At 54.0% G+C, this 27,120-nt stretch overlaps 1 protein-coding gene across 1 annotated transcript; it reads right to left on the reverse strand.

Annotated features, from left to right (window-relative positions):
• Positions 1–3,648: 3,648 nt before the first annotated feature.
• Positions 3,649–26,944, reverse strand: CSNK1G2 (casein kinase 1 gamma 2). Its single transcript, XM_054587151.1, has 12 exons — positions 26,686–26,944; positions 12,696–13,130; positions 6,845–6,885; positions 6,643–6,712; positions 6,384–6,532; positions 6,028–6,262; positions 5,876–5,961; positions 5,716–5,800; positions 5,442–5,590; positions 5,018–5,101; positions 4,824–4,930; positions 3,649–4,705 (listed from the first exon to the last, which is right to left on the reverse strand). The coding sequence occupies exons 2-12, from the start codon at positions 12,877–12,879 to the stop codon at positions 4,651–4,653; spliced, it is 1,245 nt and encodes a 414-aa protein (XP_054443126.1). The 5' UTR covers positions 12,880–13,130; positions 26,686–26,944; the 3' UTR covers positions 3,649–4,650.
• Positions 26,945–27,120: the final 176 nt, after the last annotated feature.

The following is a 27,120-nucleotide window of genomic DNA, read 5'->3' on the forward strand; positions in this document are numbered from 1 at the left end:
TATCTGCACCCCCATGTTCACTGGAGCATTATTAACAATAATAAGGATACAGAGACAAACTGTCATAGAGAAATAAAGGGAAGATGGTATATATTTTGCATACATACAGTCGCAAATGTGTGTGCGCGCGCACATATATACACAAAAAAATATTACTCACGTTTTTTAAAAAGAAATCCTGCTGTTTCCAACAACCTGGATGAACCTGAAGGACTTAGGCTAAGTGAGGTAAGCCAGACACAGACAGATACTTTACGACCTCACAAGTGGAATCTAAAACTACAGTTGAACTTACAAAACCAGAGAAAAGAATGGTGGTCACGGGGGTGGGGTGGGGTGAAGGCAACAGGGAGATACTGGTCAAAGCGCAAAACTTCCAGTTATAAGAGTAAGTATGGGGATCTAATATATAGCATGGTGACCACAGTTAATACTATGTTGAGTACTTGACAGCTGCTAGGCAGACAGATCTTGCGTTCTCACGCACAAAGGGTAACAGATGACGGATGTGTGAATTACATTGACTGTGGTAATCATTTCACAATGTATATGGATACTAGATCATCATTTTATATACCCTAAATTTTTAAAAGTCACATGTAATGGTAAATATATCAGAGATGATGTTAAGAAATCTACAGGGACTGAATTCCAGGGAGAAGAGCCCCTCCCAGGTGAGCAGAGGCTGGCGAGCATCCCCGCAGCAGCACTGAGCTGGGCTTGGCGGGTGGCTGGGCTTGCTGAGAGCAGGACATTATCCGGGAGAACAGCCACCTAAGAGGCTGGTACCCATGTGGGCCCGCAGGATGGACCGGAACCTGGAGGAGCTCAAAAACCTTGACGAGATTCCCCCCCATGGGCCTGTACTTGGTGCCTGGGTGGTGAGGCTGGGGTGGAAGTGAAAGGTGGAGGGAAATCCGCAGCCTATCGTGGAACCCAGAGTTCTGCTAGAATATGGGGCTGGCAAGAAAAGGCAGGTCAAGACAAAAACCTCAAGACATCGGAACTAGGGATGAATGAAACCAACATAAGAGACCAGCCCTTCACCCAAGCTGTCTGGTAAAGGATGAAGTGCACGCTTTCTGGAGAGAAATATGCCTGGCTTATCACTCTTATACACACAGTGTCTGCAATGCAATAAAAATTATGAAACATTGAAGGAGGAAATGCTACCCATAAACAAGAGGGGGAAATCACCAACAGAAATGGATATACGTGAGACCCGGCTGTTGAAATCAGATGGCAAAGACAATAAAGTTACTGCTGTAAATCTGTTAGAGAATACAGGGGGAAATGGAAACCACGGAACTAAAAATATCTGAAAAGAATTTATTGGCTTAAGAGCAGACAAAACACACAAGAGAGAGCATTAGTATAGATGCTCCTTGACTTACGATGGGACTACACCCAATAAACCCATCGTAAATTGAAAATACTGTAAGTTGAAAATGCATCCAATGTGCCTCACCTACCAAAAATCACAGCTTAGCCCGGCCCACCATAAACATGTTCAGAACACCTGCTGCCCAGCCCAGCATCACAGGAAAGGACACACTGCATGTTGCTGGCCATGAACAGATCAAAATCCAAAGCACTGAACGAGTATCACTTTTGCACCACCATAAAGTTGAAAAATTGTAAGTCAACCCGTCGTTAGGTTGGGGACTCTCCGATACCCAAATATAGTCTAGTCAAAATAATCCCGCACCCCCCCCCAAATAAACCAGAACAGAGTATCAGAGACCTGCAGGATCATGTAAGATAGACCTACATACAGGTAACTGGAGTATTAAAGAAAAAAAAATGGGCCAAAAAAGAAAATATTGGAAATGATAAAAGAAAAATTTGCAAAATTGATGGAAGATATCAACCCAAAAGATCTAAGAAGTTCAGCAAATATCCCGCAGGGTATAGAAAAAGGAAACCACACATCGTCATCAAATAACAAAGAAAGAAAATTCTTAAAAGCAGCCAGACAAAAGGGTACCTTATTTTGAAGGGAACAATGCTGACAACTGCTCTCATCAGGGAAGTCTTTTGAGTGTCCTTGCTTCATGTGTCAGTTGTGAAAAGCCTGATGACAAATTCTCTTGCCTTGGTAAATTGTTGCCTTGCCCACAGGCCCTGAGGCTTATCTTTAAAACCACCGTTTGATTAGGCTATATCATATATTAATAGTTTTCTAATGCTCCCCTGAGTACCTTCACCTCCAAGACTCAGGCCTTCTTCTCTACCTGTTTGGAATGTTTCCTTGAACAAGTTTTAAACACTAGGTCTGATTTTCCTCAAGGACTCAAATGGCTTCTTCCTCCTCTGCCTGCTGGACACCACCCCCTTCCTGACGCCTCATCCTTCAGGGTCAGTCTCTCTTCATCTCCTTGTTCCCCAGTTTCCGAAGCCCTTCCTCAAACCTGCGTCTTGGCACCTTGTATTTTATTCATTTCTAAAATACTTTCTCACATCTCCTTCTGAGTTCAAGCCATTGTTTCCTGTTTTTTCTTGCTCATTTCTGCCCTTAGTTTATGAATTTCTGATCCAAGATGTTCTTCACACTTTCAAGTGCTGTTGGGGGCAAGTTTGGCCATTCTGGGCTTTGAGGTTTCTACCTGGGGAAGTGGGTTTCCCATCCACGGGTGGGAGGACCATGTGCTGGATTCACTATAAATTCCCCCTGTCTCTGGCCACCTGGCCGGCCAGCCCTCCTGCCCATGCCCCCACACGGGCTGGCAGAGGGGCTGGAGCGGGCAGAAGGCCAAGATACCGCAAGGGGAAGTGTGAGCAGGGTGTTGTGCACACTTGGTCTAGTTTCTGGTGGTTCTGTGTGTTTTGGGTAGAAAATGTTATAAGGGTCTGTTTGAAGGCTGCCATTGTCTTCAAAGACCTGGAAATCCCATTAAACTTTTTTCAGGAATGCTGCCTTTAGCCCTGCCCTGGTAGGTAGCTCAGTTGGTTAGGGCACTGAGTTGTGGGTTTGATCCCTGTTCAGCGCACAAAAATCAACTAGTCAATGAATGAATGCATCAATAAGTGGAAATAAATCAATCTCTCTCTCTACAATCAAGAAAAAAAAGAGAATGCTGGCCTTTATCATTGCCACACTGGCTACTATCTGAGTCTGCCTGGGTGGCCCTAACAGAATAGCACAGGCTGGGGCGCTCTATCCACAGACATTTCTCACAATGGCAGAGGCTCTCAGCCTGAGATCAAGGTGCCAGCAGGGCTATTCCTGATGAGTCTTCTTCCTGGCTACCTTCTCACTGTGTCCTCCTGCTGTGGAGGGCCAGCCCTGGTCTCTTCCTCTCCTGACAAGGACAACAATCCTATCGTGAGTGTCCCACCCTTTGACATCATCTAACCTCCCAAAGGCCCCACCTCCTAACTCTCCCCTGGGGGGAGCTGGCTGTCAACTTCCAAACGTGGGAAGACACATTCAGTCCACAGCACCAAGGAGACCAGTTGTCCTGCCTGCACTCAAGACTCACCAACAGCAGCTACCTTGTTTCTCCTGGAAAGCCAGCCATTTTAGTGCTTCATTCTACACGTGTAGCATCGGTGAGGCACCTATCCTGCAGTTTTGAGTATTTGTCACTTCTCCTATTCTCATCATTCAGTTGAGTGGTTTTTTTACCTACACCCCAAGAGCACAACCAAACCCAACTCTTACTTTAGTTCTGTTAATTTGTTTCTGACCATCCATTCCTCCTGCCAATCTAGCTCCAGGTTTGTCACCATCTCCTAGCCTGTCCCTTCCTAGGGACATGGGAATCTGCGTTGCTGCCAGTTTCATCCAAGCTTCTCATAAAGATTGAACGTTATACTCAGAACTGGTTTCATTTTCCTTTATTTTTTAAAAAAAGCCCCTAAGTTCTATGGCTTCCAGGAAGCATCAGAGAAACGGAAGTGCCATTTCTGTACACTTTGTAAAGCAACACCTAGATGCACACGCCGCTGCCAACGCCCCAGCGGCTCTGGCTGCCCGCACGTGGCTGCCTGGCCTCTGCCGCACCTGTGGGCTGAGACGGGGCTTTAAGGCGCTTGTCTCCTGTGGCTCAGTGGCACCGAGTGTGGACACCAGAAGCCCCAACACCGGGCAGAGCCCTGGCCAAGTGGCCACAGGAACGGCCGCCCCAGGCTCCAGGAGCAGGCACAGCAAGAACACCTGTGGGCCGTGCCGTCCAAGCTTTGGTGCAGCATTTTGGTTGGGGTGCCGCCCCCACCCCGTCTTCCCCTTTGACTGGGGAGGCCTAGGGCAGGTTCACCCCTGGCAGCAATGCCCCACAGCTCCCCCTCGAGAAAATGGCCTTTGGATAGAGGGAGACAAGCTGGACTTTATGACACTAACAGGGCTGGTGGGCTGGACAGCACGGGTGGCCGGCGCCTCCAGGTCACACTACTCACTTCAGCAGACATGGCAGAAGGGGCGCGGGAGGGCGGCCGCTGTGTTTTCTTTTCCTTGTTTTAAATAGTTAATGCTCTTGGAAGGGAGGACTAGACACAGGTGTAGAAATTTCGGCCAAAGTCTTATGTGAAGGAAGTAACCCACGTGGGGGCGGGCAGCTCGGGGCCACAGTCCCTGTCCTGGCTGTGGGTTACCCAGACAAGCTCCCCCAAGGACTGCAGCAGAAGGGTGTGGGGTGCCACTGCCAGGGATCACTTGTGTCTCTGCAGTGATTTCCTCTTTCTTCTCTTGAAGAAACAGCAGCACCTGGAGCAAGGAAGCGAGGGCGTAAAAAGTGGGCATGGGTCAGGGAGGGACAAGTCGGGCATGGGGTACCAGCTGGGCCTAAGCCTTCTCCACCCCCAGATGCTGCCCTGGGTCTTACTTGGTGTCGTCCGCCACCTCTACCTCTGCGGGCGCCGTGATGGGGGCATTGGAGTGACCGGCGGTGGGGTCATCTGCATTCAGCTCCCCGTTGGTAGAGTTCAGCGCCTGGGTGGGTGGGTAGCAGGAGGGTCACATGGGCCGTGATCCGCACGTCCCCCAAGGGTTGTTGGCGTTCTTGGCCTGGCACCTCACCTGGTTTTTGCTGTACAGCTGGGCTTTGTCCCTAGGCTGAGTTTGCGCAGGCAGGTCAGAGTGGACTGTGCCGATGGGCGTCGGCTGCAGGGTGGACAGGACAGGGTGCTGAAGCCCGGCATCACTGTACCCCACGAACCAGGGTTTCACCTGAATCTGCACCAAGGCTCCAGGTACTTGGGTCCTCCTCCACATCCAGGCACAGCCACCAGGTTCAGGGTCCCACCTCGCCTCTCCCCATGTCCAGGCCCCATACCTTGACATCCGGGGTAAAGGCCACACAACTGGGGTCCCACCTCCCCATGCCTAGGGGCTGCCCGCATCCCAGGGAGAGCCCTCCACTTCCCGACTTCTTAACTGCATCCAGGGTTACAGTCTCCCGTGCCCAGGACCCGCTCCACACTCAGGCCCTGCCCCCACGTACCAGGGGCTTCCCCGCCCAGTCGTATTCGTAGTCAAACACGAAGCCGCTGCGGTCAAAGAGGTCGGTGAAGAGCTTACGCAAGTAGTCGTAGTCGGGCTTCTCAAAAAAGTCCAGGCGCCGCACGTAGCGCAGGTATGTGGCCATCTCCTCTGAGAAGAGCCAGTAGGCAGGGCTGGGGGTGCATGTGGGAGGGGGACACGCAGGGGAGGGGACTGGGGGGGACGGGGAGCAGAGGCCTTGAGGGCAGGGAGCACTGGCTGAGGGCTGCCCTCACCTGGGAAGCTCTCGCAAAGCACCTCTATGGGCGTGGCCCGTTTGGTGTCCCCAATTTTCTGGTAGCGCTCCTTGAGTGTGTCCGCCTGTGGGGAGGGCGGTCAGTGCCATCACCGGGAGGCATGGCGCTCCCGCCCCGCGACCCCCGTGCCTTGGCCCACCTTGAGCCCCTGCCAGGGCAGGCTGCCACGCAGGAAGTACATGAACATGTGGCCCAGCGCCTCCAGATCGTCACGGCGGCTCTGCTCTGCGGGGCAACAGCAGGTCAGCACGCTCTCCCCACCCCTCCGACTCCCGCCCGTGTGCCACTTACCCTTTCCTAGGTGTGTGTTGATGCTCATGTAGCGCGCCGTGCCCGTCAGGCTTTTGTGCTCGCGGTATGGGATGTGCTTCTTGGTCTCGGGGTCGATGTACTCCTTGGCCAGGCCAAAGTCAATGATGTGGATGGCATGCTGCCGCTTGCTGCCTGGCCGCCCCACCAGGAAGTTCTCCGGCTTCACATCGCGGTAGATGAGGCTCTTGGTGTGCACATACTCCATGCGGGTGATCTGGGGGTGGGTGGGCCAATGTCCCCATCTGCCCAGGCCCTGCACGGCCCCTCCCTCACCCCCTCCCAGCCACAGCCCCATCCTGCCTCACAGCCAGGAGTCCCACAGCCCAGACCCGCACCAGCTGGATGGCGATCATGAGCACAGTCTTGAGCGTGAACGTGCGGTCGCACAGGTCGAACAGGTCCTCCAGGCTGGGCCCAAGCAGCTCCAGCACCATGGCGTTGTACTTCCCACACGGGCCAAAGTAGTAGACCTGAGGGACACCCTCTGTGGGCAGAGCATGCACAGATGCCTACAGGGGCCTGCAGCAGGCACCCGCTGCCCCCGACTGAGCTCTGCACCTGACCCCCACTGCCCTACTGCCCCTATCTGGGTACCTGCGGTGCTGAGCTGCTTGTAGAAACGGTACTCTAGGTGCAGCTGTGGTGCCCGGGACTTGATGGGCTCCTGAGGTGACAAGGAGGATCAGGTGAAGGGTTACCTGGGGCATAACGTGTCCCCACCTCCTGCCCCAGACCCCACTTAGATGAGCTCCATGTGGGGACAGACTGCCGTTGGGGGGGAAGAACCTGGACTCACCAATTTGATAGCTACATATTCATTTGTATAGAGATTCTTTCCTGTGAAGGAGAGAGGAATCAGCACAGCAGCGCCACCTGGCCCCCAATTTCCACCCCGCGCAGCAGGCAAGAGATCCTACACGCCCTACCCACCTCCAAGGGGCACCTGCTATTCCCCAGCAGTCCCCCCCCCCCCCCCCGAACTTGGCCCTGTCATCCCAGGTCCTGGGAGTGAAAAGGATACCTGCAAGATACTTGCACCCCTTTAAGTCCCCATCTGTGGAGCAGAGGGTCTGCTCCACACCCTCACATCCTGGGATCTCCGTCTCACTGCTGCCCTCTCCTCCGCAGCCTCCACCCACCACCCTCTATGTACTCTAGACCTCAGCGCCCACCAGCCCCACCAGCTCACCAAGTAATTCCTCCTAGCCCCGCCTCCGCCCATTCAAGCAGCTACCCCCAACTCCTTGGCAGGAACCTCCCCAATAAGTGCACCAACATGCTCCAATTCTCCCATTAAAAATGGAACAAAGACCCCATCACCCATGGCCCTTCTCAGCACCCACTGCAGCAAAAGGAACCGAAGACATCCATATCCCCTAAGTATTCCCCCCTTCCCTCATGACTCCATCCCCAGGACCCCCACGGGTACAGTTCACTCAATGCCTCCCCACGGGACCTGAAGACAGAAGGTGACATATAGCCCGGACCGGCCCATGCCCCCCTCCTCCGGGGCCTATGCAGTGGATCCCTCCCACCAGTGGCCCTCACCTTGCCTCCCCTCCCCTGGTTCATCCCAGCACCTTACTCCCCCATCCTTCCCATGATTATGCAGTACGGACCTCTGGCTAGACCACCACCCCCACCCCATAAGGTTTGTCACGACCTGCAGAGGACTCACCCCAGGTGCCCTGAGCCCTCCTCCTGCACCCCTACCCCGGTGCTGATATCCCCACCTCCGCGTCAGCTATGTCAGGTGACCCTGCCCACAGTGCCGGCAGGCAGGAGAGCCCAGGCTGGCTTCCCCAGGCCACAGAACCCAGCAGACCAGGAAAGGAGACCTGTACCCTTCTCAGGTTAAAATAAGGCCACCAGAGGCAGGTCTTGCTGGTCCCACCCATCAGCATCTCCAGGTGCCCACAGAGAAAGAGCTAATGTGCCCAACCTCACAGAACTGCACAAACATGACTTCCATGAGAACCTGATGGAGTCGTTTTTCACCCGTTAGGGTCTCTAATGCTAACAGAGCCCTAGATGGTCCAGCCACCACTGCTGGGTGACCTGCCACACCACTGCTGCGTGTGCCTTAGCCAGTTACTGTGCAGTGCTGTGTACCACCTGCATCACCATCTCTGGCCAAACGGCCCCTCTCAGCATCAGCCTGTCCTGACTTTGTCCTGGGACCACCATCGCTGGGTCCTGTACACCGCGAACATGGCCCCCACACCATGTGTCTGCACCACCTGGCCTTACCTTACTCTCTGCCTGCTGCTGCAGGACAGTCTGGGTGACACCGGCGCACTAGCTATTTCTGCCCCACCCACATGGCAGCCGACACCAGTGTTCAACCCCAGAGGCCGAGGCCAGGGTTCCCCACTGCATTAATCTGCTCTACCGGCCACAGTCCCTGCCCCATCCTGGTGTGTGCAGAGGTGTCCCCATCACCGGGGCACCCAGCAGTGGGTATGAGTCTCCCACTCTGCTGTGGCTATTCCAGGGCCTTGGTTTCCACGGCGGTTCACAGTCAGCTTACTGACTTTCTCAGAGCCCTGCAGTGTCCTGGAATCTGCGGCAGAACTGATGGTGGCAACATCTCATACCGGTCTCATCCACGCCGGGAATGAACTTCTCCCAGCGATGTTCTGTGGCTCTCAGAGAGCTTGTCCAGCCTCTGTTAGGTTTACTCTGGAGACACTTGATGAATTCTGGAACTCTTTATGATTAGCATTGTTTTTAAACCTTTATTGTCCAATTGTTGCTCAGATAGAGAAATACAGCTGGCCTCTGTGCTAGTACGACCTGCAGCCTTGTAAACTTATCCCCCTCTACTTGCTTACTGAGATTACTCTTGCTGCCACACAGTGTGATTGGCAACTAGTCAGTTGTATTTCTTCTTTCCCAATCTCTTTACCCTTCATTTCCACTCCATGCCACTGTCCGCAATGGGTGAGAGGAGGTACCCAGTTGTTATAAAATAAAGCTTTTCACAGACATCAGTTAGCAGGGCAGGAAGGCCTCCTTTTAGTCCTGGTTCCTGGGTTTTGATAAAAATAGGTGTGTTCCTGTCCCCTCCACCACCTTCTTATTATCGAAGTTTTAAACACAGAAATACAGAAAGAACTGTGCAGCGAACCACATCCTTACTGCCTAGATAACATAATGAACAATTTGCTATCTGTTCTGTTGCATATCTATCAATCATGAATCTGATTTGTAGATACATTTTGAAGTTGCAGGCATCAGTACCGGCCCCGAAATACTCCAGCCTGCAGGTTACGTTCATTGTGTACTTATAGTTTTTGTTTCTCCTGCGGGAGGTGACATTTTATCTGTGAAATGAACACATCTGAAGTGTGCCACCTGATGAGCTTTAGCCAGTGCATGATCCTGCACAACCCCCACCCTTACCAAGGCATAGAATAGCCCCACCGCTCGCACTGCTTTTCGGTCCACCCCCACCTGCACCGAGGTGGCATCATCTGGTGTGTCCTCTCCTCCCTAGATCCGTTCACATGGCATGATGAGCTCGAGATTCTTGCGTTGAAGTGTGTCCATGGTTTCTGTTGACAGCTGAATGGAGACCTACCCCATCAAGGGGACATACCCCGTCAGCACGGGGACACCCAGGTTGTTTCTGGTTTTGTTATAAGCAGAGCTGTAGTGAACGTTGCCTACGGGCCTTTCTGTGGGCAGGCTAGTCACTTCTCCAGGAGCTTTGCTGGCTCATGCTGCAAACATGGAGCATAGCTCAGGTTGGTGCCTTCTGCGCTCCCTGGCCATTTGTCTGTCTGCTTACATAAAGTGTCTGTTCAAATCTATTGCTCATTTTTAATTAGAGTGTCAGTCCTTTTATCATCAAATTGTCGTCCTTCCACATATCCCGGACACCAGCGCTCTGTCAAATGGTGCTCTGAAAATATTTCTTCCCAGTCTGTGTTTTGCCTAGTCCCGTTCTTAATGTTTTGTGATAAACATTTTAAACATTCATGAGGTCTGATCCTTTACAGTAAATGGTCATTTTATTCTGTGTCTTGGCGAAAAAAACCTCATGTTTTGACTGCACATGAGTTCTAGGAGAGCCAAAGTCCTTGGAGTCGAGCCACACACGAGTTTGTGCGCACACAGAGGCGCTTAAGGCCTGCAGGTTTAGACTTCTGAAGGAGTCTAGGTGCTCTGGGCTCTGAGAGCCTCACCAATGCTCACATTAACTGTGCATGCAGAAGGTGAGAGCCTGCAAGGCCTGGCATGGCAGAGAACTCCGAAGGGGCTGTGAGCAGAAGGAAGATTCCGCAGGGCACACAAGATGGAAGACACAAAGCAGGAAGGCCTCCCTGAACTCCCCTAATCTTAGAAAGTTTCACTTTTTAAAAACTTTATTTGTAGAGAGAGGAGGAGGGAGGGAGAAAGAGCGAGAGAAACATCCACTGGTTGCAGGCCTCCAACAGAGGGAACCTGGACTGCAACCCAGGCATGTACCCTGACTGGGAATCGAACTTTCAGTTCACAGACTAGCACTCAATCCACTGAGCCACACCAGCCAGGGTATGAACGTCCCATACCTTAGGCTAAAAACCCAGAAAGCCCACACGTGAGGCAACTCCAGCCCTTAAGTAATGTCTACTCTCAACCTGCCCTAATAAAGCCAAAATCAGTTCATGATGGAGTCAAGGTAAGTCATCAGCACAAACCTCAACCTAGATTTGAAAGTCTGTGACATATGGCAGCACCCACAATGTCCTACATACAATAAAACATCACTATACATGTGAACAGTGAGGAAAAGAGGGCTGTAACAAGAAAAAACAAAGTCAAAGGCACCACATATGTGGGTGTTTATAACAGCTACAAGTATGTTCAAGGATTTAAAGAAAAAGATGGGCAAAATGTACATGCAGATAGAAGATCTCGAGAGAAATACGGGAGTCAGATGGAAGTGAAAAATACTGCATATGAAGTGAAAAATTCACTGGATGGCTCCAACAACAGATTGGACACTACGCTGCAGAGAAAAGAAGGGTGAACTTACAGCAGGGCAATAAAAACTGTCTAGACTGAAGCAAAGAGAAAAAAGCCAGAAGACTATGGAGAAGGGCTTGAGGAACTGTGGGAGAGCATCAAACACTCCTAACACATGTATAATTGGAGTCTGAGAATGAGAACACAGTAAGCTAAGGCAGAAAAAAATCTGAAGAAATAACGATCAAAGTTTTTCCAAATTTAATGAAAAAATGTCACTATACAGATTCAAGAAGTCCAATGAACTCCAAGGGTAATAAACACAAAGAAAACCACACCTAAACAACGCAGAATCAAAATGTGAAACCAAAGAAAATCTTCAAAACAAAGAAAAAAGCGACATTAGGTATAGGGTATACCCTATACGCTATTCCCTATTAGGTACAGCGACAGTGCTCAACATTAGTCACCAAGGAAATGCAAATAAAATCCAGAGACACCGCTTTATACCCACTACAAGAAAAAGCCTGACAAGCCCCAAATGTTGGTTAGGATGTGGGATACCCAGAACTCCCACATGCTGTCTACAGATTAAAGTGTACAACCACTCTGAACATCCATCTGGCACACTTCCTTTGTGACCCAATTCTTTAACAATCACTTGTTACACAAGATTATGGGAAGGACGCTCAGGGCAGCTTTATTCACAACAGCCAAAATCTGGGCACAGCCGAATATCCCTGAGCAGAACAGATGGACAAAATGGAGTGCAGTCATAGAAATGGACAGAGTAACAACGAGCAACTCGCTACTGACGCACACGACACCATGGATATTCTCAGAAACATGCTGAGCAAAGGAAGCCAGGCACAAAGAACACATACCTCAATTTTCAAAAAAATGTTTCAAGCCAAAATCTGCTATGCCCCACAACTGCCAACACATGTCTGTGCTGACCTGGATTGCTTAGGCTGCTGCTCCCAAAGCCCAAGAGCAGGACCCATGATGCTGAGTCCCCAGAGTTACATAGGGCACCCTTCCCTCAGCTGCAGACCAAAAGGAGGCCCAGGGACATGTGTGTGCATTCTCATCTTTGTACATGTGGGAGCCCACATGCACACGCACATGAACACCCTAACAGGGAAGGGGGGATAGCTCCATCCAGGGGAAGCTGAAGAGTTGGCTGCCATGCTGCTTGGGCCCTGATCTGGAGGCCAGGCTGGGTGTGTGGAGCCACATGTTCTGAGGAGCTGCCTATCTCTCCTTCTCCCACTGGTCTCAGTTACTGATAGGATGGCCAAGTGCCCACTCTGCGTGCCCCTCCCATCAGTGGAGTGTTGGGCCCCAGCCCGAAAGTACATAGGCTCAGAAACCCCAAACACAGGGCCACTCACAGCTCCTGACAGGCACATGCTGAGCAGGAGCTGAGCTTGTAATTGCTCCAGTTTAAACGCTGGGGGCTTCTATGTCAGCCCTCTCATGAGTGCGCGCAGATCCCCCAACAGAGCTGTTCCTCAGACACACGGGGCAAGGCCAGGCGTCTACCCTTCTTACCCAACCTCCTCCTTGAGGAACAAACTCATACACACTTACCTGTGTCTTGGTTGCAACAATTAGGGAGGCCACCTGCGAGTGGCTGTGACCCCGCTGGCCAGCACCCCCCCATCCCCTGAATGCAAATGAGCGGGGCTCACCTAGCCGGAGCTCCCCGAAGTTGCCACAGCCTATCTTCTTCCCGACCCGGAAGTTGGGGCCCACCATCAGGACCCCAGAACTGGTCCCCGTGCTCCGGACGCTGTGGCTGGTCCGGCCGCCAGCCTTGGACATTCTCCGGCCCTCCTCCGACTCCCCTTTCCCTCCTTTCTTGTCAAAATCCATAAGTTTGTGGTACCCTGGCCTCTCCACGGTGACTCTGCTGCTGTACAAATCCTGGGTCTGTGGAGACCTGAGGTCACAGGTGGCTCTTCGGGGCTAGAACACCATGGCGCCTGGTGGACTCCTAGCTAGTGAGACGTGGGTGCTCGCAAGGGCCAGGCTGCGGCACTCATCTCGGTGGCCTCAGGGTCGCACGCAGGGAGAGGACACATTCTGCTGACAGGTCCCGCTGCCTCAAATCTCGTGGCTCCCAGCTAGGGAGAAAACAGAGACACAGGTTAGAAGACTGAAACCCACCCACCCACCCATAGTCAGTCCAGGATCCAGAGCATAGCCCAAGGAAGCTGGTACAGCAGGATGGCATTCTGGAAAGATCTCTGAAGGCAAAAGTGTAACTTGTGACTTTCAGGGGAGTAGGGGCAGAGGCCACCATGAATGCCACATGTCAAAGAGGTATAAGATGCTCACTGTTGTGTGCTGGCCCACAACAGAGCTTGAGAACAACTGCACTGTGAAGGGTGAGAGCCAATCAACTGACAGAAGCCCCAGAACCAGGAGGAACCTGGATGCAGAAAGAGGCAGGAGCCAGCCGGCACAAAGCTCCTCCCCTCAAGCCAAAGGGTCGTTCCCAGGAAGAAGGAAGAGGCAGAACACAGAGCACCCTTCCTCCCCCTACTGACTGAGGGCCTGGCCAGCTGCAGATGCGAGCAGCAGTAACTTGGACACAGTGACACCATGAGGCCTTGGAGGTGAGAACCCCAGGGGTATCTCAACCCACGATATGGGCCTCCCTCACCCTGAAGCAGGAACGAAGCCCTGGGAATGACCAAAGGGGACAGAAGTGGGGGACCTCTGAGAACCAGGTCAAGGACAGAGCCTGCTGTTAGCCTTTGACTCTGGTTCTGGAAACGGCTATCCCCAAGTCTGAGAGACAGAAGAGGCAGGTACTCCATAGAGGGGAATTCCAGCCATGTGCTCACGGAGAGGCGGGACCACAAGACAGCAGGGATCCAGAGGTGCAGTGCACACATACACCTTCCTGTGCTCTCACACACGTGCACGCCCCTTCCTGTGCTGACACACCCACATACATACACACCCTTCCCCACGTTCACACATGTGCACACCTCACATATGTCCACCCCCTCCCAAGCTTGGCAGTCCTCTCCAGAGGGGTTGTATGCATAAGTAGGCACCAGGAGGTGCCTGACCTGCATGTGACCCTTGAGCCTGAGCACAGCCAACATGGAGAAGGGATGTGGCCCTGCAAAAAAATGGAGGCTCCACACACGTCGGACCTGGCCCCCTGCATGCCGTGGTGGGGAGACAGCAGCCAGCTAGGACGGAAGACTCTGGCATACTTGCCCCCCCACCTGGGCTTACAGCATGACCCCAAAGACCCCTACTGCAGTGTGTCTGGGCCCCACGCAGCCCCCTTACACAGGGCAGGTGTGCAGTCACCGGGAGGCAGGTAAAGGGCCCGACTCCTCCCGAAGGACACCAGCCCCTGCTCACCCCACAAACAGGAGCTGCCACCCCAAGCCTGTGGAAGGCACTGCCCCACCACCCACCAGCCACATGGGGGCATTCTGGGTTCTTTCCCTGCTGCTCTGAGCTAGGTGGGACCTGCAGGGAGACAGCAAGAACGAGTCATGCACCGGACTGTGGGGACTGCAAGGAAGAAAGCCTAAGTAGCCCTAGGACCAGAGCTGAATGCCCAGTCCAGCACACCTGGGGGGAAGCAGGTGGCCTAAGGCCTAAGGGGAATGGAGTGTCTGACCTCAGTCCAGGCCCGGAAGCTACAAGTAATTATCCTGGAGGAGGGGACTTCCTCATTTAGCCTCAACCACACCAGCATGGCCCTCCCTTGTACCCCCCCAGCCTCTCCCATAGGGTAGGCCCTCCAGGGGCGGGGGCTCCACAGCCAAGTTCAACTTTGCGCTGAAATGAGCCCCAGAAGGCCCCTGGAAGCTGCTCTCCCACCCATGTCCACACTGAGATGGTCTCACAGAATGCTCCACTTCAGGGCCCTGTTCCTCCTTCAGTGCGCACCTCAGGAGAGTTACCTGCCCTGTTCTTTTTGGGGTCCACCATCTTGTCAGGGCCACGGGCTGGCTCCCCTGCAGGGGCCCCAGGAACCCCTTTCTCTGACCATCTCCAGTCAGTGATGTCATAGTCCCTGGCTGACATCACCAGCACAGCCACAGGGCAAGTCTGAGGAAGATGCCGGCAGCCTCCTTCCCCAGGGGACCCCAGTGTGAGTACAGCCTCGGAAGCACCTGGACTCAGGCGGTCCTGGCTACAGCCCCTTCTAGGCAACTCTGGACACGTGTCCCCCTACAGTGGGAGCCCACCTCTGCCTGGAGACTTGGTGACATGTAGAGGCAGGACCTCTTCCCCAGGATTCATCCAGGTCCAGGAACTCAGCACCCCAGGAGTCATGATGATGAACACCCAGTGCGCGCCACATCCTGGCGTCTGCTCACTGCTCCCCCAGAGGGACTTGGATGGGGGAGACATGCCCACCCTGGGGCTATGCAACATCATGTCATGAAGTGGCCCATGATGACCCTGTCCCCAGAGGATGGCTGCCCAACCTCTGGGGACAAGGTCAGTGTCGAAAAGGATTAAGCAGAAATGGGCCTTAATGCACCAAGTTATAGACCAAGGGAGAGGAAACGGCCAGACTCGGGGGGGGCGGGGGGGGGGGGCGGCGGGAGTAGTGCCATCAGCAGGAAGCACAGACATGGGACTAAGCAAGGCAAGCAGGTGGCCTGAGGTCACGTATCAGTGATCCAGGGTGTGCACACCCAGAGGGCTTGCAGAGTTCCTGTCTGAGGTCCTCACCAGACTGGGTGGAGGAAAGGAGGCAGGCTTGTGAGAAGGGACAGTTGTCACCACGCCCATCATGGAAAGGTGGACTAGACGCGTCAATGCTCTTGGGAGAGGGCAGGAAAGTCACAGGCGATGGTCACGAGGTGGCATGATGCTCTCACACAGTTCAGGAAAATCAAGCACAGCCACAGCTACTACAAACTCTGCAACCTCAGACCATGGCAACCAAAAACGAAGCACAACAGTTCGGGTCGTAAAAGTGCATCTCCCAGACAGGTGCAGACACGGGAGTGCCCTTGGCACGCAGCAGCTCTGGAACTGGCTGGCACTGACTGCAGGCACCAGCTGTAACTAATAACGGGTTCCACAGAGAACCTGCTGCAATGCTGCAGAGAACACCGGAGGGGACTGAGTTAACTGAACAAATGTTGGCAACTCAGGCCAGGTCATGAGCCCATGGACAGGAGGTGTGGGGAGCACCATGCTCTCCCACATTTGGACACATCTGAAAATTTCCTCCTACAGAGCCGAAAGGAATACGAGGCGGGCTGGGAGACAGCAAGCAGGGAAACCAGGCTCCTCTCCTGGGGCGTGGTACCTGATGTCAGGCACTGGTGCTGCCACCTGGGGCTGGTGCGCACTGTCCTGGACGGAGCATGTCTGGCACATTCCATTATCTCAGGGTGTGCTCCTGACAGGCCCCACAGACACCTGGTCAGCCCTCATCACAACTTACACTGAGCTAACTGTCTCTCAAGGGGCAGGGATGTCCTTGTGATGGTCCCTGGTAAGGCCAGACCCATCCTGGGCATTTCTGCTACCTGTTCCAGCTACAGTTCCAGCACAGTATCAGTCCTCTGCGTAGACAGAGATGTGTCCTCAACAAGATAGTTCCTAACCCCTGGTGTCTGGGCACACAACCTTATTTACAAATGTGGGTGGGTCCTAATCTGTGACAAGTGTCCTTATCAGAAGAGGAAACAAAGACGCAAGGAAAAGGAAGGCCATGTGACAATGGAGGCAGAGACTGAAGAGATGGGACCAAAAGCCAAGGAACTCTGGCAACCACTAGAAGCTGGAAGAGGCAGAAGGACACGGCCTCCCTCCCAACCCTCCTGGAACCTCAGGAGAGAGTGCGATCCTTTGACAGCTTGATCTTGAACTTCTGCCCTCAAAGGACTTCTCAGTGGAGATGCCTGACCAGCACCCCACCAGGAAGATAAGAGTCAGTCAGGGTCAGCAGTGAGGAGCTGTGAGGACAGCAGGGACCGAGGTGACATATGGGCAGGGCATGCCCTTCAGTGTGATGGAGAAAAGACCAGAAAATGTAAACTGGGGATGTCCCACAGGACATAACAGTCCAGGACATCCACACAGGAAAGTGGGAAAACCATCTCAGCCAGAGGGGCCTGAGAGATGTGAGAACTGAGAGTCATGTGTGATCCTGACGGGGTCCTGGGGCAGACAGAGACAGGCTGTCAGGGAAAACTGAGGAGAAATCCAAGTAAATATGGACTTTACTTATTAATGACATCTCAGTCCTGGCTCATCAGCTGTGATGGAGGCACCACACTGACAGAAGGTGTGGGTAGGGCATGGGGACATGACGACCTGCATCCGCTTCACAGTAATTCTGTGAATCTGAAACTGTTCTAAAATACAGTTTATTTTTAAAAACCCAAACCTACAATCTCCTCTGGTGGCCTCCTTCCTGCCCCTCCCTCAAACACAGGCTCATGGTGCCCACTCACAGTCCCTACTCCAATGTCACCTGTGAGGCCACCCCCCTAGCCCACCACACCCCCACCCCTGAACCTTTTAGCCATAGGCAGCACATATGCGGTCACTGTGCGCGTGCGCCCTAACCATGAGCCCCTCAAGGACACAGAGGCCTTCCGCGCAGCACCACACAGGAACTCAGACTGAACAAGTGCTGTGAAACAGGCCGGTGGACCCATGAGAAAGCGGGCAAAGCCGCAGAGGAGGTACAGACGGCCTCACAGGCGCCCATCGCTCTGCCTTTCTAGCACAACATGCAGATTAAAGAGATAGAGATGCTCTTACTTCTCTACTGAAGTACCATTCAGTAGCGGTGAGAGTGTGGAGAACGGGAACTTTGACTTTTAAACAGAAACACTGACACTTAGGTACATGGGGCTCTCTATCCAGGCCACACAACTGACAGGAATGGCTGAAGCAGGACCAGTGACTGCCATGTAGATGCAGCCCTGTCCCCACCCTCTGCAGGGTTAGGAAACAACATGTGCACAGAAAGGGAAGTGGCAGATGGTGCAGCCCCACAAAGCTGTTCCTGCAGGTGTGCAAAAGCCCAGGAAGTGGTCCCTGGGGCTGGGGCTCCAAGGGAGTACCCCTCTCTCCACCCTTCCCAGGCCTGAATCCACTTTCCTTCCTCCCAGTGAGCATGATGAAAACAATACTTTTGCATTTCCTAAACTCAGTCATTGTGGGGAAGGTGGGTGGGGAGGGTGCTCCCGGCCTCCTGACTCCCCTCTCAGAGCTGTCAGGGCGGGGTGGTGTGAACAGATGCAAAGCTTGGGAACATGCAGGGCTGAAGACCTCATAGCGAGAAACTCTGGTGGGAACTATGCTGAAGGAAATAAAAGGGCCCCCAAGACACCTACAAACTGGCCAGAATGCATGGAAAGTGACACTGCCTAGCTCCCCTATTTTACTGGGGTGGACCCAGTATCATCTAGAGGAGCTGGTCCTGCTCAAGGGACCTGACCACTTGCAGGATGGGATAGGGCCAGCCAGCTCCCTTGGGGTAGGAAGAGACGCTTCAAATCAGACACATCCCCCAGAACTGGACATGTCACTGAACTGAGGACCAGGCCAGGAGGATGGCCACTGAATCAACACTGGACATGCTGGGCAGCTGTCCTCCCAGAAGGGCGGCCCAGCCCAAGCCCAGCACACTCTCCTGGGACCTCACACCAGCACCCCCCTACAAGGCCTCCCTCCCAGACTCCATCACAGAACCTGCACCCAGAGCTCTCAGAAGTGTCACTTCAGGACTGGACTGAGGCCTGGCTGGAAGCTGAGAGGCAGGAGTGGGCACAGCCTGGGACAGAATGAGCCCCTGGCCACTCCCCAGGGGATGAAGGTCTACTGTGCCAGGTCCCATTCATAAACACAATTGTGTTTTCAGGTGTCTGGAGGGGTCTCAAAAGTGAATGGCACCCACCTTTTGGGTGTTGGGTGGCTGTTTAAAAGCAGTCTTTATGCTTTGCTATAAGGTTCGTTTCTTCAGCATGCATGCCTTATTTTTGCTACTTAAAAATACCTTAAGAACAGGATGTTGGTTTTGTGGTCTCACTTGCCGAGACATCAGGTCCTGGTTCTTTCAGTCACTTGAAGACTCAAGACACCCTTCCTTGGGAGAGTGGTGAAGGGTGCCTGGCCATAAAACTCACCATGACCAAAGGCCACAGGCTGGCACGCTGTCTGTCTGTCTTTCTGTCTGTGAATGTAGCAAAATGCAGCACCCAGCCCAGTGCAGCTGCAGTGACTGGTGCGCTAGCACCGGCTCAGAACTTCTGACTTGCTGGAAAAGTGCAGGGCAGTGGACAGGTGGGGTTCTGAGAACTGTTCAGGGTTCCCAGATTCTGAGAAGGCAGAGTTGCCACGATAAAAGGTCAGAGCCTACGACAGGACAGAACTGGCCTGAAGAGGAGCCAGGGCACAAACGCTGAAACATGAATTGAGGGAATGGGGTTGAGGGATATGGAGAAGTGGACCCTCATCCATGGCAGGCAGGATAGAAAGTGGTGCAGCCACTGAGGGAAATAGTCAGCAGTTTCACAAAAAGTTGAACACAGAGACACCAATAACCCAGCAACCCAGCTACTCAGTGGGCGCCCAAGAGAACTGAAGACGAAGGTCTACATAAACCTGTGTATAATGTTCACGTGGCACAATTCACAAAGGCCAAAAGGTGGACACAGCGTGAAGATCCATCACCTAATGAACAGATAAACGCAATGTGCTCTAGCCACACATAGGAATATTACTCAGCAATGAAAAACAGTGAAGCACTGACACTTGTTATAACATAAACAGACGCTGAACACATGATGCTCAGTGAGAGAAGCCAGACACAGAGTGTGTGATTCCATTTATGTTAAATGTCCATGACAGGCACAATCACAGAGACAGGAAGTGGATTCATGGTTGCCAGGGGCTGAGGAGTGACTGCTAAGGGGTAAAGGGCTGCTTTTAGGGTGATGGAACATTCTGGAACTAGACAGAGGTACTGGTTACACAACACTGAATGTACTAAAAGTCACTGAGGTGTCCACATCAGTGAATTTTATGGTCTAAGTTATATCTCAAATAAAAAAGAGGCGTATATAGTGTCTCGACAAAGCTGTTTAAAAGTCACAGTTAGCCCTGGCTAGGTAGCTCAGTTGGTTAGAGCATTGTCTCAACATGTCAAGCTTGTGGGTTTGATCCCTGGTCAGGGCACATACAGGAATCAACCAATGAATGCATCAATGAGTAGAACAACAAAATCATTTTTTTCCCCTCTATTTCTCTCTCCTAAATCAATTTAAAAAATTAAAAATTAAAAAAAAAAGTCATAGTGAGTGTCGCTGTGGCTGGCGGCCTGGAGAACAGGGTTGGTCCCTCTACAGATCAAAGTTCAGCAGGCACGCAGGGGAACTGCCAGAGCCGCACCTCCCGCCCTTGGGCCTGAGTCGAACAGGCTTCTGTCACAAAGGAATCAGAGGTGTGTACCCACAGGAAGTAACAGGCACAGAAACCGGCCAGACAGTAGGGAGAGGAGGAAGGGCTGACTCCTGGCTCTGTGAGAACTTGACACCAACTTGCCAGCCTCAGCCCTTCCCAGCAGACCTGAGAGCCCACAGAGGACCCCCAAACCACCCAAGACAGGTTTGGTCCCCAGGTCTAGGGGCAATGAGCTCACACAGCACACCCAGTACTTCAAACCTGGTCAAGACGACTGCACAGCTCCCACTCACCTGTGCACCCGTGGGGCTCACACACATGTGTAAACACACGGGGCTCCTGCTCACCTTTGTGTACACAGGGCTCAAGCATCAGGAGGCTCAGGGAGCCAGCCTCTCTCGCACACTCCAGGGGACAACCTCCTCACACGGGTGGCCCATGCAGCACTAAAGACCTGTAGACCCCAGAGCTGCCCAGACCTGTCTCTGGCCACAGATGTGGCAATGCAGCTGTCTGGTACTGGTGAACAGGCTGCACCCCAAATTTGGTCCCCAAGATCTTCCCTGGGGCACAACAGCCCCCAGTGCCTAGAAGGCTGCCTCAGAATCACCTGAGGTGCAGCTAAAAAACCCAGATTTCCAGTGCACCTCCAAGATGCCGGTGCAGGTGGGTGGGTAGGGGCCTGGGTAAACCTGCACCCGGCAACTGGGCAAGGAGCTACCACCCAGTTGTGAGGTTCCATCTCCCGCCTGGCCAACCAGCTGCCCACCCCAAACCTAAGCCCAAACCCAGCACACTCACCCAGGCACAAACATGCAGGCAGCCTGTAACCACTAAAGCCTGATAAGCAACCAACAGCTTCCAGTGTAAGTGTATCCCATGCAGTGTTTGGGACATACTTATACCAAGCAATTTTGGGTTTAAAACTCAATTTGGCTGGGCACCTATGCTGCTGTATCTGGCCACACCTCTATGAAGTTGCTCTCGAAGTTGCTCTGTTCCTCGCACCTGGCACCCTTGGGCTAAGGCCTATTTGGGGAACACATAACCCACAGCAGGGCTGACAGACCTACTAGCAGGACCTGCTGGTCCCAAGGATACCATTTGCTATTCAAATCTGTATATTTCTTAAAACTAAGCATTTCCAATGAAAATTTTATGTCCAAATAGTTATGAACTCTTGGTGCCAAATACACAACTCAAGAAAGAATAAGCTATCTCCTATCCATTATGTGTTTAAATACATCGAGTTAAATAAAATGTATTAAGATGACTTTTACCTGTGCTTTTTGCTTCTTAACGAGGCTACTGGCATACTGTCAAGTACCTATGCAGCTCACGTCCCAAGCTACCAGCCTCGCCAGGGATCTTGAGTATCTGCCCCTCTCAAGTAATTGTCACTGACCATGAGCCAGGTACCAGTGTGACCCTATCAGACAGGGAAGCTGAGGCCTGGGGCTGAGAAGCACCTGGTATTCCCCCCACAACCCACCAGGCGAGGGCATGAAATGCACTGGGGCCAGCGGAGCTGGGCCCCCGGCTTAGGAGGAAGGACAGCAGAGCAGCTGTCCTGTCCATTGTACTACATGCTCTCCTAAAACAGGGAAGGCGGTCCCCTAACCAGCTACCTAGCTGTCTCCCGTCTAGCAGGTGTCCAGAGGGACGGAGTGCCCAGCCTGCAGAGGAAGCCAGAGAAAGCAGGGTCAGAGGTCTAACTCTACCCCTGAGGGCCTGGAGATGGGAACAGGGCCAGGAAGATGCAGAAGAACCCAGGGGCCTCATTCTGAAGGGCAGAGCAGTGAGGATGGAGGAACCAGCCCCCCTCACTTTGCCTCCCCACCTTCTTCCTTAGCCTTCCAGTTCCTGGAGGGAAGAGCAGGATGTCCTTTCTCCACCTGAGACCTTGGGATATCTGCGGTCCTCACGACTGGGGCTGCTGCGAGGAAAGCCCCGTCCCTGGGAGATCCTTGAGTCCCAGGGTGGCCTCAACACATCACACAGGAAAGGCTCTGTAATGACCGGTCCAGAAACCTTTCTAGAAGCAATGAGCCACAGGGGTCTGTGCCAGTCTCTCCGAGAGCCCCCTGCCCATAATGCTCTGTGTGAGATGCCTACTCTCTGAGACACTCAAGTGAATTTGGGAAAACTTGAGAAGCACTGGCTTAGCTGAAGAAGAAATCTAGAAACCCGCTCACAGGCGTCTGAGCTGCTTGGCTCTCTCCCTGCCGGGCAGTCAAGGCTGCTCTTGGGGTGACCACTGGGTGCCCACTCTCCATCCGAGCAGAGCCTCATCATGTGCCCACCGGTTTGGCCCTGCCAGGACCACAGCTAGCAAAGGCTCCCATGACAGACAAGTCACACTTGATAGCTCAGGGCTACCTCCAAGACAAGGTCCCCATGGAGGCTGGGGGCCCTACAGTGACACTGCCCCAAAATTCACATCCTCAGAGGGAGATTTCTGGAAAAGTGAGAAGTTACCTTTAAGCACAATTTTTTTAAGACTCTAAGGTGAATCATGGACCAACATAAAGTCATGGTACATAATGACATATTATACATACTTCTACCTTCTAAATAACAATCACCTGCTCCAGGGCTACCTCAGACCCCACCATGACCCAGGACAACTCAGGATGACCCAGGACTACCTCGGGCACCCGGCTGCACCTGGGGCCCCTGCCTGCTGCTGGGGGAGGCTCTGAGCAGGACAGGCCCAAGGACCACAAGCGCTCTTCCACTCTCCCACGAGCATTCTGCCAGACTCTCGCTTCTGGAAGGGGAGCTGCTAGAAGGACAGAGTCCTGTCCTGCAGAGCCAGGCACAGTGAGCCCTGCGTTCTCTGGCCTTCATGCAACCAGGGTGGCTGCACCCCAAGTAGGCAGCGCTTGCCCTGCCCGCAATAGGAACCTTCTCACACCTCCATGTGTTCTGCCAGCCTTGGTCCTCCCTCCTCCTCATCAACATGCTTCTGTGGAGTTTGAGGACATAACCTAGGAGCACACTACATTCCACATGTAGTATGCTACTTCATTTGACTTTGAACAAAGGCCGACAAAAACTCATAGCAAGGAAGCTGCCTTTTACTATTAACGTAGCCTCCAAATGTGGGTACTTGCTGAACTCCTAGGTGAGCAAGGGCCTGTCCTGAGGGGGCCGGCTTGAATGGGGGAAGGCTCTGAGGAGGGGCCCTCTCATTGCCCTAAGGAGTTCTAGGGGAGGGGACCCCAGACAGGATCTGGAGGAGGACTGGGTGACAGCAGAGCCAGGTGGGGGTACATGTTGGGCCCCAGAACCGTGGCACCCTGTTTACCAAGAAACCTCGTCGGAGCCAGATCCTTCTCATTCCTGCAGGCCACTCAGGCCTTGACTTCCTCATCCGTAAAATGAGGACTCAGGAGGGTGCCCAGCAAGGCTCTACAAAGCTCCCAAAGGGGGAGGAGGCAGATGCAGAGTGGCCCGAGGTAGGGGCCTTCCAGACCAGCCAGGCCTTTGCTCGGAAGCCCACAGCTGTGCCAGTATGGAGAGACACTACCTGCAGCGACAGTCCCCACCAGGCAGCCACAACTCAGGACAGCAAGGCCTCCACTGAGCATAACAGCAGCCACCAGCAGGAGACGAAGCCCCCATTACTGCTGCTCCACCACCAGAACCAGATCTCAGCCACCTGCTGGGCCCCTTCACAGGGACCTGACTTCCCCTTCAGGGTTACAACAAAGGTAGCTGATCCACCCAACACCACGGAGGCTTGAAGGCTGGTGGCCCTTGCCATACTGTAACCTGTGCCCAGCTCCAAAGATGTCCCACTTCTCCTATTCCTAGTCCAGCTCCCTGCCCCGTCCATTCACCCCTGGGTTTTCCGAGCCCAGAAAATATGTGCCAAGACAGGGACCCAACTTCACAACTACAATAATGAAGTACGCTGCTGTTCCTGGAGTTGCCTGGGGCAGCTCCTGGGGACACAGAAGGGGCGGCAAAATTAACGATGGGACAAGTGATATCCCAGGGGAGATGCCATTGTCCCTAAGTTCAGCCTCGCAGGGACCTTGCTCAGACCCACCAGTAAATTCCCAAAGATGCAGGTGGCTTCACAGCTCTCCAGGATACCTCTCAGCTGGCATGCTGGCTTCCCCAAAGCTAGGGTGAGCACACAGGAAGGTTTTCAGTTTTATAAAACCTCACCTGCTTCCTCTTGCTACCCAGAGAGAATTACTATATAATCAGAACGAGAGTCAGATAGAACCAGAACCAGCTGTTAAAAAAGTCAATGTGCACAGGGCTGCTGTCACAGCACAGGAACACCCAGAGCCAGGTAATGGGATGCCCATCGTCATCTGCTTCAGAGAAATTAGAGGTACTAGAACCAGACAAGAAGCCACTTTACAAGAAACGGGCTGACTGCCAATGGCGCACGGAAAAACCAGACCTGTGCTGTCCCCTACTGCTGGGGTGGAGAGTCCAGTCAGCTCCTTCTAGAGAGCCTCCCCACCCCTGCAACATGGCCACATCTCCACCCACAGCAACCACAACTGGCCCCCTAAGCTGGCCCCACTCTCAGCACCCCAAGCAGCTTTACCATTCCATTCCTGAGAGGCATGGCCAGAGAACCCACAGGAGCGGGGGCAGCGGGGGGTGCAAACACCTGGGGCCCCGGAGAGAGGAGGCCCGTGTGAGCATCTGGGGATGCTATACCAGGCCCCTGCCCATCAGTCTGCAGAGCCCAGAGTGCTTCCTTTCTCAGAGCACAATTTGGTGGAGACACAGCGAAAAACAGAAACCAACTATTGGCAACCACAGCAAACTTCCCCCTTTCAAACCTATGGGCCTGGCTCACAATCTGTTCTTCATAGGGGTGACTGTATCCTTGCAGTGGTCGCCCCTTCCCTGATCAGAGCAGCTCCTGCTAGGTGGTTTTCCCCTCCACGGGAGCGTTTGTGCTCCCCAACTCATCTCACTCCCAAGAGCCTTGGCTGGCAAATGCCAGCGGAGCCTGTACGTGTTCCCCACCCCAGCAGGGACAGAGGACCGAGGGAGCCTCGGTCACACCAGATGGAGCACCACCAGAGGGACACGCAGCCATTCCTGGAGTCCCAGACACTGGCCAGGCCTGGGTGTCCCTGTGGAAGAAACTGGGGGGAAAATGCCAGACTCCACCTACACGCAGGAAACCTTCCATGGCCATTTTCTTCAAACAATGCCGTGAATAACTCAGCTGCCCCACAGCCTCCCAAGACGACACCCTGGACGTCACTGCAAGGCTTTCTCTTAGGCCCCCAGCCACTAGCCCCTGGAAAAAAGTTGGGGTAGAGAGGGAAGGGGAGGCACTATCCCGAACAGGGCAGGGATTAGTGGTGGGATCAGTGTGGATGGCAAGGGAGGTGCACAGACCTCCCACCACCCCTCTGGGATCTGAAGCCCTTCCACACAGCAAAGCTAGTGATGAGGGTGGAAGGTGGAGGGCGAAGCCAGACTAAAAGCTGGGAGTTCCTGAGCAGCACCCTGCAACAGGTCACCCAAGCTGATGCCCCTCCTTGCCGCACACCCCTTGCCCACCCAAAGCTTTCCTCTGGGCTCTCCCTGAAAGACCTTCAACACTACAAAGAGGAGGGAAAATGTGTGCCACTGTAGGGAGGGACGTACGAACCAATCAGGTGGGCAGAGGCAGGGGTCCAGAAAAAAGAGCTGGAGGAGTGGGCGCCAGGGGGAGTGGACAGTGAGCTTAAGCACTAGGGGTAGGTAGGGTAGGGCTAAATGGACAGTGGGGGCAGCAGGGTCTGGAGTGAGGAGTTAAGAGAAGACAGCAGAGTCTGGAGATGAGGGATGAGTGAAGGCATCTGAGCCTGGAGAAAGGGGTCAATGTGAGCAGCTGGGCCTGGAATGTATGTGAGAGATGGCAAGGCCTAGGTTTGGGGGTCACTAGGGGGACAACGTTCAGAGTACAGGGAGGAAGGAGAAGTAAGAGTATAGAGTACGGAGGTCAGGGGGCTGTAGGGTGGAGTCTCAAGTGTGCTGTGGGGGTCAGGGAGATATTGGAGCAACGTGGCCCGGAGTGCGGGGTCAGTGGGAGTGGGGGTTAACAGGGTTCGGAGTACGGGGATACGCGGGTTGTACGGACCCAGGAATCTGGGGTGCGGGGGTCCAGAGTGTGGGTTGCAGGAGTAGCGGAGTGCGTTGGGTGTAGGGGCGACGGGATCAGGGTCCGCGGGGGTGGGGCCGCAGGGCCGGGCGCGTGGCCGCGGCAGCCGGCGAGGGCGCGCGCGTCGTTACCTCTCCGCCTCCGCCGTGGCCCCGCGACCAACCGGCCGAGCTGGGTGGCCCAGGCTCCCTCAGCAGCGCAGCGCGGGCCGCCGCTCCGGGTCCCGCTCTCGCTCCGGCTCCGGCGCCCGCTCGAGCCCCCGCTCCCGCACCGCCGGCCTCCGCATGTTGGGCGCGGGCCGTCCCCGCCGCGCGGGCGCCCGGCTCGCCCGTCTCGCAGCGCCGCCGCGGCCCGCGCTTACGCCACCAGCGTCGCGGGGAGGGCGCGGCGCCCACTGCGCAGCCGCCGCCGCCGCAGGGCGCGCGTCGACGTCACAGCGCGGGGTGGGGACCAGCGGCGCACTCCCCGCTTTGCGGCAGCGGGTAGCGCTAACGACAGCTGTCGCGCTTTGCGGCCGCTCGAGGGTAGTCAGGCTGCTGCCTGCGCGGCCACCGAAGTCTCACAGT

The sequence above is a fragment of the Pteronotus mesoamericanus genome, unplaced genomic scaffold (assembly GCF_021234165.1).
Source record: "Pteronotus mesoamericanus isolate MK-2021 breed Mesoamerican mustached bat unplaced genomic scaffold, CSHL_Meso_final contig_1210, whole genome shotgun sequence".
NCBI lineage: Eukaryota > Metazoa > Chordata > Mammalia > Chiroptera > Mormoopidae > Pteronotus > Pteronotus mesoamericanus.